The sequence below is a fragment of the Zootoca vivipara genome, chromosome 14 (assembly GCF_963506605.1).
Source record: "Zootoca vivipara chromosome 14, rZooViv1.1, whole genome shotgun sequence".
Lineage (NCBI taxonomy): Eukaryota > Metazoa > Chordata > Lepidosauria > Squamata > Lacertidae > Zootoca > Zootoca vivipara.
In genome coordinates, this window is record NC_083289.1 from 14,229,237 (window position 1) to 14,242,248 (window position 13,012).

At 41.3% G+C, this 13,012-nt stretch overlaps 1 protein-coding gene across 3 annotated transcripts in view; it reads left to right on the forward strand.

Moving 5' to 3' along the window:
• Positions 1-13,012, forward strand: part of FGF7 (fibroblast growth factor 7) — a 61,382-nt gene that overhangs the window by 9,416 nt on the left and 38,954 nt on the right. The window contains exons 1-2 of one of the 3 annotated variants that reach the window (XM_035131694.2): positions 1,918-2,113; positions 2,621-3,214. In XM_035131694.2, coding sequence (XP_034987585.1) covers positions 2,929-3,214 — 286 coding nt within the window. In that variant the 5' untranslated portion in view covers positions 1,918-2,113; positions 2,621-2,928. Of the gene's footprint in view, positions 1-1,917; positions 2,114-2,620; positions 3,215-13,012 lie in introns of those variants that run through there. The other 2 variants (XM_035131696.2, XM_035131695.2) reach the window with 2 other exon arrangements.

A 13,012-nucleotide genomic window follows, 5' to 3' on the forward strand; every position in this document is an offset into this window, starting at 1 on the left:
GAATGACTGTCAATTAGTAAATTAGAAAAGTATTAGCACTGTTCCAACCTTAAACACCTGCTGAAAACTCTTCTATTCTGTTAGGCCTGTGCAGGCACTTAAGAAAACATAGCTCCACACTGGTTTCTGATTTTGGACTTTTTAAAAAAATGGTATTTATTGTATTGTTTTACGTACAGCTGTTAACTGCTTTGATATGTTCTGTATGAATTAGTGAAATATAAATATTCTTATAAATAAATCCTGGAAGCTGGCAAGATGCCACACACTTAGCCTGTGCAGGTTGGCTCATTTTATCCCCTTTTTGACTGAAATAATGGGTTTATACACACTGACCTTTTGCCCCGATCTTTCAGGCAAAGATTCACGCTTATAAGCTCCGTGACCAAATGTGGGTTTCTTTTTTGTCCTGAAGCTTTCCCCATGAAAAGCTGCTCTTTAGTGCTCAATTGGCACAGACATCAATTCGGGGTTTTCTGCAGATTGCCATCTGCTCTGATTGAGCTTTAAAGAACAGGTTTTCATAAGGAAAACTTTGGAGCCAAAACAAACAAACCAGGTGATCAGGCATGGAGCTTTAAAGCACAGACAGTGCGTGGAAAGAGTGGAGGAAAGGTAAATGTGGATGATGACTTCTTTGTGTGGGATCAGGGGAATTTCCTGTGTGGAATTGAGTGAGCAACCTCCTGGGCATGTTTATGAATCATAGAATTGTAGAACTGGAACTTTTGAACAAATGTTATTTAAATTTAAAAAAAATAGTTGGATAGTGACTGTGAGGGTCATCTAGTCTAACCCTCTGCAATGCAGGAATCTTTTGCCCAATGTGGAGATTGAACCCACATCCCTGAGATTAAGAGCTTTACCAATTTAGCAATCTAATTCTTTTGGGTTGCATGCATCTCTGCCATCTTGCTTGAGACTTTTTCTTTGGAGCTAATGTTTGACAAATGCTTACTATTGGATGAGCTACTCTCTCTGGGAGACTTTGAAGGTTGCCACTGAGATTTAAAAGTTTTTGTAATGTGTGGAGCGGGCAGAAAGGTTGTAGGACTCAGTGGAATTAGCTTGTTTAGTTACTATCATTTCATTACTTGAGATACCGGTAAAGAGGGCTTTCCACTTAGATTAAGTTTTTACCAGAAAGGTGACTGGAAAATCACCAACATTTGGAAATAGTAGAGGGAATGGTAGCTAAAGTGAGCAGAGCTACTGACAGCCATTGTCCTGTTACTGAGGGTGGGGTCAGCAGTTGGTCCAAGGGTCCCCATTCGCATTGGCTCTGCAGGAGCCCTCGTACACAATATAGGAGCAGAATCATATAACACTAGCGAGTTCTAAGGTCTGTTGCCCCCATTTATGTTTGTGTAGAACCATGTATCTGTAGGTGAAAAAATGCACTTGCAGAAAGCAGAGAACACAGATTAGCTCAGTTTTCGATTGACACTGATATGATTGATTATGCACACAAGCATTTGTTAGCTTATATATATATATATTTATTTTTTCTAACACCCTCAATCTACCTCGCCTGTACGAAATAACAATTCTGTGCCATTATCTGTGGGAGACAATGATCAGAGAGGAATCAGCAGGCTTTGGAAAATGATTCAGAAAAGAATTACGCTTCACTAAACAAGGAGGCAACACAAGCAGTGCATGAACTGGAGTCAGAAAACCCAGTATTTCTAGAAAAGTGGCAGGTTTGAGATTCAGGGCACCAGCCATGTTGATAGCTCCCTCTGATGACCATAGAATTCCACACAACATTTTATTTTTGTTCATGCAGTCAACTGACAGCTGACTGCTTGTGTCCTAATTGCTTCCAAGAGAGGTCAGCAAAGGTTTTCCTTTTTTAAAAAAAGCCTGAACAGACTTAACAGTACACACACACACACACACACACACACACACACACACACACACAAGTGTGCACGCACACATGCTCGCACACACCCTCTCGCGCGCATGTTGATTTATGGAAACAATTATGATTCTGTCGCAGTCTTTCTGAGCTCCGAAAGTTTGTAGCTACAGTAGAGCGTCTCATGTTGCAAAAGGCAGACAACAGAAATGGAATAATTGTGTGTCCAGCTGTTATCAACAGGAGCAAGTAAGTCATCTGTCTTCTTTAAAACATCTTAAAAGATTTCTTAGCTGCTAACAGCATTTTTCGTTGTCATGATTTTGTAGTATCAGAAGCAACGTTCTCAGTGTCTTATGCAGCAGTGGCAATGGAACTGTATATATATGGACTATGTAAAAAAAATAGAACTGAGTGTACTTTGTCCTGATAAATCTTAAGATACCAGAGCAAGCTTTTAGGGAAATTACTACTAAGAAAAATACATGAAGCAATCAAGGGAAAGAGGATGCAATAGTGGTTTTCTCCTGAAGAGTTTGGCAATTTAACTGAATCATCAGACTCACTAGAAAACTACAGAACAGGAGAAACGAGGGCTGTATATCAACATTTAAAATGCCATGTTAATAACAGAAATGATAGCTCACATACACACAAACCCTTCTCCCCCCTACTGTTTTATTCCCATAGCATGAAAGATAGTTGCTTTGCTTATGTAATGGCCATAAAAATTTATGCATACCACTTTCTTCATAGATCTTTTGCTTTCAGTGCGAACAGAGAATACAAGTAGCAAAGGAGGACACAGCAGCCGAGGTTATTGCAACCTGCTTCTTTAAAGGATACCCTGGCTGAAAGGATTTTTAAGGGTCAATTCTCTTCAATACCTGCATCTTAAAAAATAGTAAGGACTGGAATTCTGGAAGAGGGAACAGCCGCTGGTTAAATTACTTTACAATTCAAGGGAAAGGCAGAGGACAGGTCAATGACCAAGGAAAGACGATCTACTGAAGACGGATTTTTTTCATTATGTTGTTCGTGAGTACCCAGAACACTGCACTATAATGCACAGATGGATATTGACATGGATCCTGCCAACTTTGCTCTACAGATCATACTTTTACATTATCTTCCTCATGGGCGCTATATCGTTAGCTTGCAATGAGATGACCCCAGAGCAAATGGCTACAAATGCAAACTGTTCTTCCCCTGAGCGACATACCAGAAGTTATGATTACATGGAAGGGGGGAATGTAAGAGTAAGAAGACTTTTCTGTCGAACTCAGTGGTATATCAAGATTGATAAGAGAGGCAAGATAAAAGGAGTATTGGAGCGTAACAGCAACTACAGTAAGTAATCTCTCTCCTGCAATATGAATGGATAGTTTTGTATCTGTATGTACTGCCATATATATTTTCTTCTTCTTAATGTAACTTATGGTGCCCCAGTTCTTTTAAAGCATACTGACTATGCCTTCCTAATAATGTGGCAGGGCATTTGGTACTGATTTTGAAATACGTCATTTTCAAAAATACGTTTCCAATATGTTGTAGATCTGCTAATGTATTACTGGCAGCTGGCAACCATTAACAGAAAAAGACTATTATAACAAGTGAATTAAGGTTGTTAAGTATTAAAAGTCTCAAACCACAAAGCTCTATCCTCATAAAATTATTATGAAACATTAAAGAATGCTTGTAGTATACACCCTACCTGTAAGTATAATGTCTTAACACCATAGGGAAACTTCCCCACACCTCAAATTGAAGCAGAGACAATGATGAATGATACCTTGCAAAAACTAGCCTGATACTTTGCCAAACCTGGAATGAAGACTAATTTATTTCAGAGTCCTTTTTCACCACGATGATAATAAAATGTAACAGTATTTTCTTCTGTCCCCCCCATCCATGATTTTTATCTATTTAGCTGAATAGGGAAGGCAACCTATTTTTAAAACCTGCAGGAGATTGCTTAATGACAATTTTGATGTTGACACACATCTCTTAAAATATTTTTCATCCGAAAGTATTTTAATAGCATTATATATAGATCTTAAGATAGTATATGTTTATTGTGCACAGGTAAGTACTATATTTATATTAAAAACAATTTAACAATAATAAACAATGTATTTCAGTCCTGATGATAATGGTAAAGAGTAGATCAGCAATTCTTGTACTTAATTGTAGTATATCACAGTAGCACATGGTGTCTTGGGAAACAGAGATCCGATCTACTCAATTCTCTGTCTAAATACTCATGAGAAACAATTCATCATGGTCTGTGATTCATCTTCTTTTAATGTTGATGTCTGTATTAGTCCATCTTAATCTTGCAGGCAGGCGGTTGGAATATCAATGTGAGGACATAAAACTAAACCTAGAGGTATTTTCTGGACCCTGCTACAAAGCAGGGACCCACTGATATGCCAAATTCAAGTAAATAAAACAATAAGATAGGTTCCATAGAGAACAAAGAAACATTTCTCCCCAATTTCTGCAATGCTGGGGAAAAAAGCTATGCTTGTGTTTTATCTCTTCACTTGTTGCCTCCTACATTTCTCGATGGGTTTCTAGCACCTCACACTGACCAACAGTGATAGAAACAAACTTTTATTAGGTTAGCTAATGGTTCAGTTTATCATATTTAAGATATGTTTTAGGTCTTTGTTTCACACAATCTTGAATTTGGTATATAGGCTAATGCTTTTAAATGAATAGAGCAATCTTGTTAGATGTGGGATTAGAGGTTGCAGGAACAAAAGAAATGTATATACATTTTGCATAAGTTTGTGAATATAACATGTAACCAAGACTGACTATCTTAGGTACATTCCATTTAAATGTACTTACATGTACAGCATTGTATTATATATCTTTCTGAAAACTGCTATACAGTTAACACACAAAAAACCGGATAAAGATGTCTGAATTTTCATCTATGCCTCAACCATATCAGGAGAAGCCTCTATCACACCTAACTTTAATACTCAATTCAACTGATTGAATTTGCTTTCTTTCAACATCTGAAGCAATCATATTGATTTCAATATATCCAATCCAGAATTAGTGTTCTGAAATGAGGACTCTCACTTCAGCACTCTGCAGGTGCTCCAAAATGCATAGAGAGATCCCACACAAGCAGGCTTTTCACTTTATAAGTTAGGGTATCTCTGTGCATGTAGTAATAATAATACTAATGTATAAAGGTGTACCTGTCCACTGAAAAAAAATGGGGAAGTCCTTATACATGTGGCAGTCTGATATGAACAGGAATAATCAAATTGCCAATTTATGCGGGTGAGGGTCTTAGGTACATTAATCTGAAACAAATACTTTTGAGATGACCTCTCCATATGCCAATGTATCTTGTGAAAGTCACAAAATCATGTCACTGAATATTCACACCATTACATTCTATTAAACTCAGATGCCTACATACTTCCTTCTCTAAAATAAGCAGAAAACAGAAATCACGAAGAGCAGTTGCATTCTAATTTGTTTCTACTGTGACTCTAAGTAATATATAGAACAAAAGAGAGTACTGGAAATATGCATGCATAAGACCAATTACAGGAGAGATAGGAGGTAAAATATGTAACGGTTACAAAATGGATATTACTAAATGGACAATTTTTCCTCTGCTGTGGGTGTTGCAATGAAAAAGAGGCATGTGCCACTATAGCTACATCCTGTGAGAAACAAATGGGGGCAGAGCTGTTAAATGCTACTCCACTTCTCTCTATAAACCAATTCCTATGTCTTTGCTATCTAATCTGACACCATGCAGTTGTACTTAGGGACTAACTAGATGTTTGTAAATATGTGCCCTGGTGCCCCAGCCCTTGATCATTTAAAAGAAAATCAGATGATGGAAAGGAAAAGGAATGTCTAATCCTTCCCTCACCCTCTGTTTCTCTACCCAAAATCTCTGCCCATGGCTTTCCCCCGGCAGGGTTGAAAGAACACCTGCTCTTCCATTCATTTTTCCTTGTCCGCCATGTCTTTCTAGATTGTGAGCCTCAGGGTTGAGACTGCCTGAGGATATTGTAGTGTTAGAAAAGGTTCCAGAAAGATCAACCAAAATTGTCAAGGCAATGGAGCGACTCCCCTACGAAGAAAGGTTGCAGCGTCTAGGTGTTTTTAAGTTAGAGAAAAGATGAGTAAGTGGTGACATAAGAGAAGTTTATAGAATTATGCATGGCATGAAGGAAGTGGATACAGAAAAGTTCTTCGCCCTCTCTCCTAAAACTAGAACTTGTGGGCATCCCATAAAGCTGAATGTTGGGAGATTTGAGACAGTCAAAAGAAAGCACTTCTTCATGCTGTGCATAGTTAAACTATGAAACTTGCTCCCACAGGAGGCAGTGATGCCCACTAATTTGAAAGAGGATTAGGCAGACTCACGGAGGAGAGGGTTATCTGGCTGCTAGCCAGGATGGCTATGCTCTGTCTCCACAATTAAAAGTGCAACACTTCTGAATACCAGCTGCTGGAAACCACAGGAAGAGAAAGTGCTCTTGTGCTCCAATCCTGTTAACATGGGTCTAAAGGAGCGGGTGGCGCTGTGGTCTAAACCACCGAGCCTCTTGGGCTTGCTGATCAGAAGGTCGGCGGTTTGAATCCCCGTGACGTGGTGAGCTCCCGTTGCTCTGTCCCAGCTCCTGCCAACCTAGCAGTTCGAAAGCACACCAGTGAAAGTAGATAAATAGGTATCGCTACGGCAGGAAGGTAAACGGTGTTCCCTTGCGCTCTGGTTTTCGTAACCCCATAGTTACCTTTGACTGGACTTAACTGTCCAGGGGTCCTTTACCTTTAACCACATGGGACTATAGATGGGCGACTGTGAGAATAGGATGATGGTTTCCCACAGGCATATAGTCAGCCACTGTGAGATCAGGATGTTGGGTTAGATGGGCCATTGGCTTGATCCAGCAGGATTTTTTATATTCTTATTATTGATTCTGTAAGCCAATCAGAGAGCTAAAGGGTGGCATAGGACATAAATACCTTAAAGTAGGTGCACATCTGAATTTTGATCTGAAAACCATGAAGGTTTCTAGCTACCAAATCTTTGACATTCTAGTATTTGCTGTAATAGTGAGGGCAAGTAATTTTGCTGGTTTCAACCCAAGTTACACAAACATATACGATTTTATAGGATGGCTCATTATTTATATTCTGGTGAAATATCTATTCCCTGCTCTCCAGCCCGCTTCTTCTGAAACTGCTAAAACTGAAGCTTCTTGCTCAATAAGAAAAGTGGATTTCCACCCCAACTTTAAAGAAAAACAACCACTAGTGATTTGTCTCCTGTTTCCACTACTGTGCAACCATTTTGCCTGCCCTTCAGTTGTCAGACCTCAACCATCCCCATGAATTCTGCTGCTAAAATATCTGTGATCCACTTTGTGGACTTTTCTTATTAAAGGTTATATAGAAATACTTGACATAAAATGAACTATTTAGCTAATCTCATCATTCAGAACATGTGGCACCACTCATTAAAATCCTATGGGGGCTTCTTATCCACACCTCTCTGCAGTCCAGGCATGCCTAAGAAGCCCGCATTCTTACACTGAAAACCCTTGCTCTGACTTTCTATTCTCCACACCTTCTATTGTCGGCTCTCTAAATGTTCTTTACACGCCACACACTCTCCTTTGCTGCCCCTTATGCTTGTTACTCTCTCTGAGAACACATAGATCAGGAGTGGTCATTGTGGTGCCTTCCAAATGTTGCTGGACTTCAACCCCTATCAGCCCAAACCAGCATGGCAATTTTTAGGGGATGATGGGAGTTGTAGGCAGCAATGTCTGCAGGACACTACTTTGGCTACCCTTGAACAAGAATATACTACTTCAAATCCCTTCTTCAAAACCCATCTCATCCATGAGGATTTCCCCCTTGTTCCCAGCAAAACTAAGCCTGAATATATGCAACTAAACTTGTGTATTTATTTCCTGTTCCACCTGTCTCCATGTTCTATGTTCCTCCTCTTCCTTTGCTAGCTCTCCCATTGAAATTTAGATTGTAGGCTCATAGGAACAGGGACCTGTCTTTTTTATTTCTTTCTTATGCACACTGACAGTTCCACATTAATAACACTGTAAACAAATTTGGGGACTCTGATAACATTTTCTAGAGGGCTGGTTTCCCCCCATTTCCATGTACTATGTAGCTTGCTTCCCTGAATCATCTAGATCAGGCATCCCCAAACTTCGGCCCTCCAGATGTTTTGGACTACAATTCCCATCTTCCCCGACCACTGGTCCTGTTAGCTAGGGATCATGGGAGTTGTAGGCCAAAACATCTGGAGGGCCGCAGTTTGGGGGTGCCTGATCTAGATATTCTTTTCTGCTTTGTGTGGTGCTCCTTATTTGTAACACTCTGTGGTTCATGTGTATTACTCTGTTTAGAGAAACGCGCCAAAGGGCAAGGTCTTTTCACCCTTTCCAACTGTATTAGTCTATGGGAATTGAATACTGTCTAGCATTAACTAGTTCTAGGTCATGTCAAAATACATTCTTAAGTAAATTCTTTACAAAACTATATGAAATGTAAAATTGCATTTAGGTCCGTCCTACTGTGAAGGTCCCAGTGCTAAACACAGTGTCAGCTTGATTCAAAAGACTGGTATGTCTGATGGTAGCCCTGGCAGAACATCTCTGCAGGTCTAATCAAATATAAACTGTGTGTGTTACGCTGGTGCAGTTGTTGATACACCTTGTTCTATGGGTGTATTTAACATTTGCACCTGACTTCCAGATACTTAAAATAGTAATTTTGAATGTTTCACTAAGTTGCATCAAAACAACCCCTTATACATATATTTTCTATTTTTTGGTTATGGCTTCAGATAATCTCATTTGCACACCACAAACCCCACTTGACTTAAAAGAGGCATGAACAGCTTCTGACCCACTAAGCTGGAAACCACCTACTTGGTCAGGTATGGCAGCTCACTGATGACTCTAATTTTGAGTGGTTGCTTGAGCCTGCAGAAGCATGTGGGTTGTGCCCATCAGGATACAGTACATGGCTGGTGGGCTGCATTCATTCAGCTAACAGGTTACAAGTTGTGCAGGCCTAGATGAGAACAGGGCTGATGGCAGCTGCCCCTATTTAACCCCTCCTTAGGGACAGCCCTGCTCTGATAAACAAACCAAATCCATCTGATAGCCAGAAAGTATTATAAGATGTAAGATGAACCTTCTCTTAAAGAGTCAGATGCTGGAGAAGAAGCCAGACCTTGACCATTTGCTCTGTCACTTATTTATTTATTTTTAAATCAATTTAAATTTCTTAGGCTAATCTGGAGGCCTCTGATATTAGAAATTTTGCTAACTCAAGTCATCTAGGGCAGTTTATAGAAATCAATTTGCCTGCTTCAACCTTGTATTTTAAACGAATAGGGGGCAAAAGCGTGACATCATCTCTATCAGCATGTCTGGATTTTCTCATGATTAACATTACAGATTTCCAAAGCTGGAACATGTGGGGGATTTCTGTTTCCAGTTAGATCTGTGCTCTATAAAGCAGATTGCAAGAGTACAAAATAGCATGGAATTTACCCATGACAAAGCTATGTATTTTGGATTCCACACCAACATAAAAGTGCATGGTTTAAGCCACTAATATATAAAATGTGCATCAAGAGAGCATCCCGATTCATATTTCATCTAGGTACTATACAAAACAGAAAGTAGGCAAAGTCAACTCTCTCTCAGATTGAATGCCCAAACCATCAATATAAACTGCCAAATAAAGGATGCTTAAAGTTCTTCCCTCTTTTCACATTAGTCAATGTAAGTATGCAACCATCTTAAGAATATAATGAAATAATAAGGAAAATTGTCATGCAGATGAATAAAGCACTCATACTCTTTATGGTTTTTTATTCAAAACCTTATAAATCACAGAATAATATAGCCTCCTGAAAAGAAAAGACGACAAGCAAGCGACAATTTCACTCAGCATGTTGATGACGTGCCCTTTGTTTTATTAATCTTATGTGGTTCTAAATTACCATAGTCTTTGGGATCACGAGCAGAAATTTATATAATATGCTAATGTAACATTCAATACTGGTTTGTCTCTATGAAAAAGCTCTATATGCCCCAACTGACTATTTTTGCAGCTCTGTGAGGTCATTGTTTTCACAATATTTAACTTAAAAGGGCTGGGTGATCCTGGCTCATCAGAGATCACAAAGTGAACATTATGATACCATGTAACAACTGGCTAAACAATTACATCAACGGGGGTGAACAAAGCCCCCCTCCATTACTTTGTTTGGATGAGGGAGGGGCGAAAGGAGGAGCACATCCCCATTTCTCAGGAGACCAGGCCTATGTTTCTGAAATGTTTGTGCTGCATGGGAAGGGGACATCAGCCCAGATTACTCAGCACAGGGAACAAAATCCCATTTCCACTCTCACCTGCCCATATCTGAACACGCTTGCAAAGGGGTAAGAGGGGGGGGGGGTAAGGGTGAAAATGTTTGTGCAATGCAACTTCATTCTGATTCCGCATTCATTCATGGTTTACTCGATGCCTAAAAACAGTCACAAAGAAGCTACCTTGGCAAATAATTAGTAATTAAATAAATTAGCAAACTGTGACACCCCACCAAGCTATACACAGCCAGTCAAGTAGACCAACCTCACAGGCAGCATACCTAGTTTGCTTTTGCTAGGTGCCAAAGAATGCAAAACAAGGAAACTACCAAGCAATTAGCAAATCACATACATGACCAGGTTGCTGCATTCAGCTTATGTGGTGCAAGTCTCGTTTATTTGATATAACCATCTGCCCTACCTATTGTTGTTGTTGTTGTTGTTTAGTCGTTTAGTTGTGTCTGACTCTTCGTGACCCCATGGACCAGAGCATACCAAGCAGTAGTGGAGCTTCATGCTCCAGCGCTGGGGGGCGGAGAGCAGGCGTGGGCGTGGCTGGCGAGTGTCCTGGGGGCACGGCGGCAGCAGGGGCGTGGTGCCCAGCGCGGGCGGGGGCAGCCGTGATGGCACCCCACTGGGATCACGCTGCCGGGGGCGGTGTGCTTCCCCACACCCCTCTTCCTCCGCCAGTGACACCAGGCGCCCCTGTCTTCCACTGCCTCCCTCAGTTTGGTCAAACTCATGTTCGTAGCTTCGAGAACACTGTCCAACCGTCTCGTCCTCTGTCGTCCCCTTCTCCTGGTGCCCTCAACCTTTCCCAGCATCAGGGTCTTTTCCAGGGAGTCTTCTCTTCTCATGAGGTGGCCAAAGTATTGGAGCCTCAGCTTCAGGATCTGTCCTTCCAGGGAGCACTCAGGGCTGATTTCCTTCAGAATGGATAGGTTTGATCTTCTTGCAGTCCATGGGACTGGACTATATAACAGCTGGTTCTCATAAACCACCACACCGTGACCCAAATTGTGAGAGCTAGCATAAAGATTCAGAGCTTCAGCTGCCTGTTGGTGTTGTGGCACCAATGCTGACTTCCCACACAAGATTTGTTGTATTGATTCCAGCCGTGCTCCACATTGCTTGGATTTTTATTAGGCTACAGGGGCAACATCCTGTATGGACTACCCTTAAAGTTGGTTTGGAAGCTGCAACTAGCACAGGATCCAGCAACTAGGCTACTGATATGTTTGGTTGGACTCATACCATGTGGTCCTATAGGATCTGCCCTGATTGCTCATTCACTACCAACACCTGTTTAAGGTTCTGATATTGACATATAAAGCCCTAAATGAGGTGGGCCTCAAGTATCTGAAGGGGTAACTCATTTCATATCAACCTGTGGGGATGATTAACAGAGAAGGTCCTATTAACAATACTACAGTCTTCTGTGCTGGTTTGAGGGGTGGTGGCCCTCAATTTAGAATCAAAGAATTGGAAGGGATCCACATGTCATCTAGTCCAATCCCCTGCAAAGCAGGAATTTCAACTAAAGCATACATGACAGATGACTGTCATCTGCTAATTTAATCCCTTCAGTACCTCATCCCAAGTCATTCTTAAATACCAGTAAGTTGAACAACAATAGGCCCAGGGCGGAACGTCGAGGCACCATATTCCACTTGTCCATTTTTTCCATGGTGGCGAGAAACCATTAGTGAGCACTCTGGGGTTGGTCAGCCAGCTAGCTACAAATCCACCTACCAGTTACTTCATCCAGCCCACATTTTACCATCATCTCTGCAAGAATATCATGGAGGACTTTGTCTTGAGATCGTCTGGAGCCCTCTAGCTCCATGTGTGGATAGGCAGGCCTCAAGTTTCAGTACCTTTCTCTTCCAGCAAGGAAACTAGCTTGAACTTGCTGCAGGTTAGTTTTGCATGTTGTCAGGCAGGAAGGCGGACACGGCACAGGTGCTGCAGGTGACTGCGGCAGCTCCCTCTCCATTCATGTCTCTTGGTTCAATGTATACCATGAGATAGCACTCCAGGCTTCCCCCTCAAACTCCTCCACCAAACTCCCTCAAAAATGCCCCTGTTTAAAGTCCTGGTCACGAGAGCTTTGCCTGTTGGATTTCTTCCTGTAGGGTTCGTATTAAAAGTGTAACAGCCACGCCTTCCTTCCCCAACATGGAGATGTAGTGATGGGAAAATAGAAGTACGTAAGCCAAAGCTGGCAAATTGGCTTCTTCTTAGCAATTCAGTAATATGGCTGCAGGTTGGCTAGTTGTAGCTACTCAGTTTCCTTTTCACTATTTAGCTTCTGTGATGGAGGAAGGGAACTGAACTTCCCATCCCTTCACAGAGGAAACTACATTTCCCACTGTTCATTGCAGGGAATGAGTCAAGTGGGTTGAGTCCCAAAGCTTGTCAAGGTTTCAGCCTTTGCTGAACGGGGGGGTGGGTCTAGCAGGTGTCGCTGTTGCTGCTGCTCCAGCAACCCATGTTCAGAACACTTGCCATGCTAAGATGGCGGCACCCATATGATTATCAGACTTTGAAAAACTGGTATCACTGGATCATCAGTTTTGTTGAATTAAGGTGCAATTAATTGCTGCTGTTTTGTATTTTATTGTGATACCATATTCCTAAGTGGGTTGTGCAAGCCACTGCTCTGAATAATAGGTTTTTTTGGGGGGTGGCAGAGGTCTGGGGATGTATTTATGGAACCAAAGGGTGGAGGGTGGCCGTCTGTAAA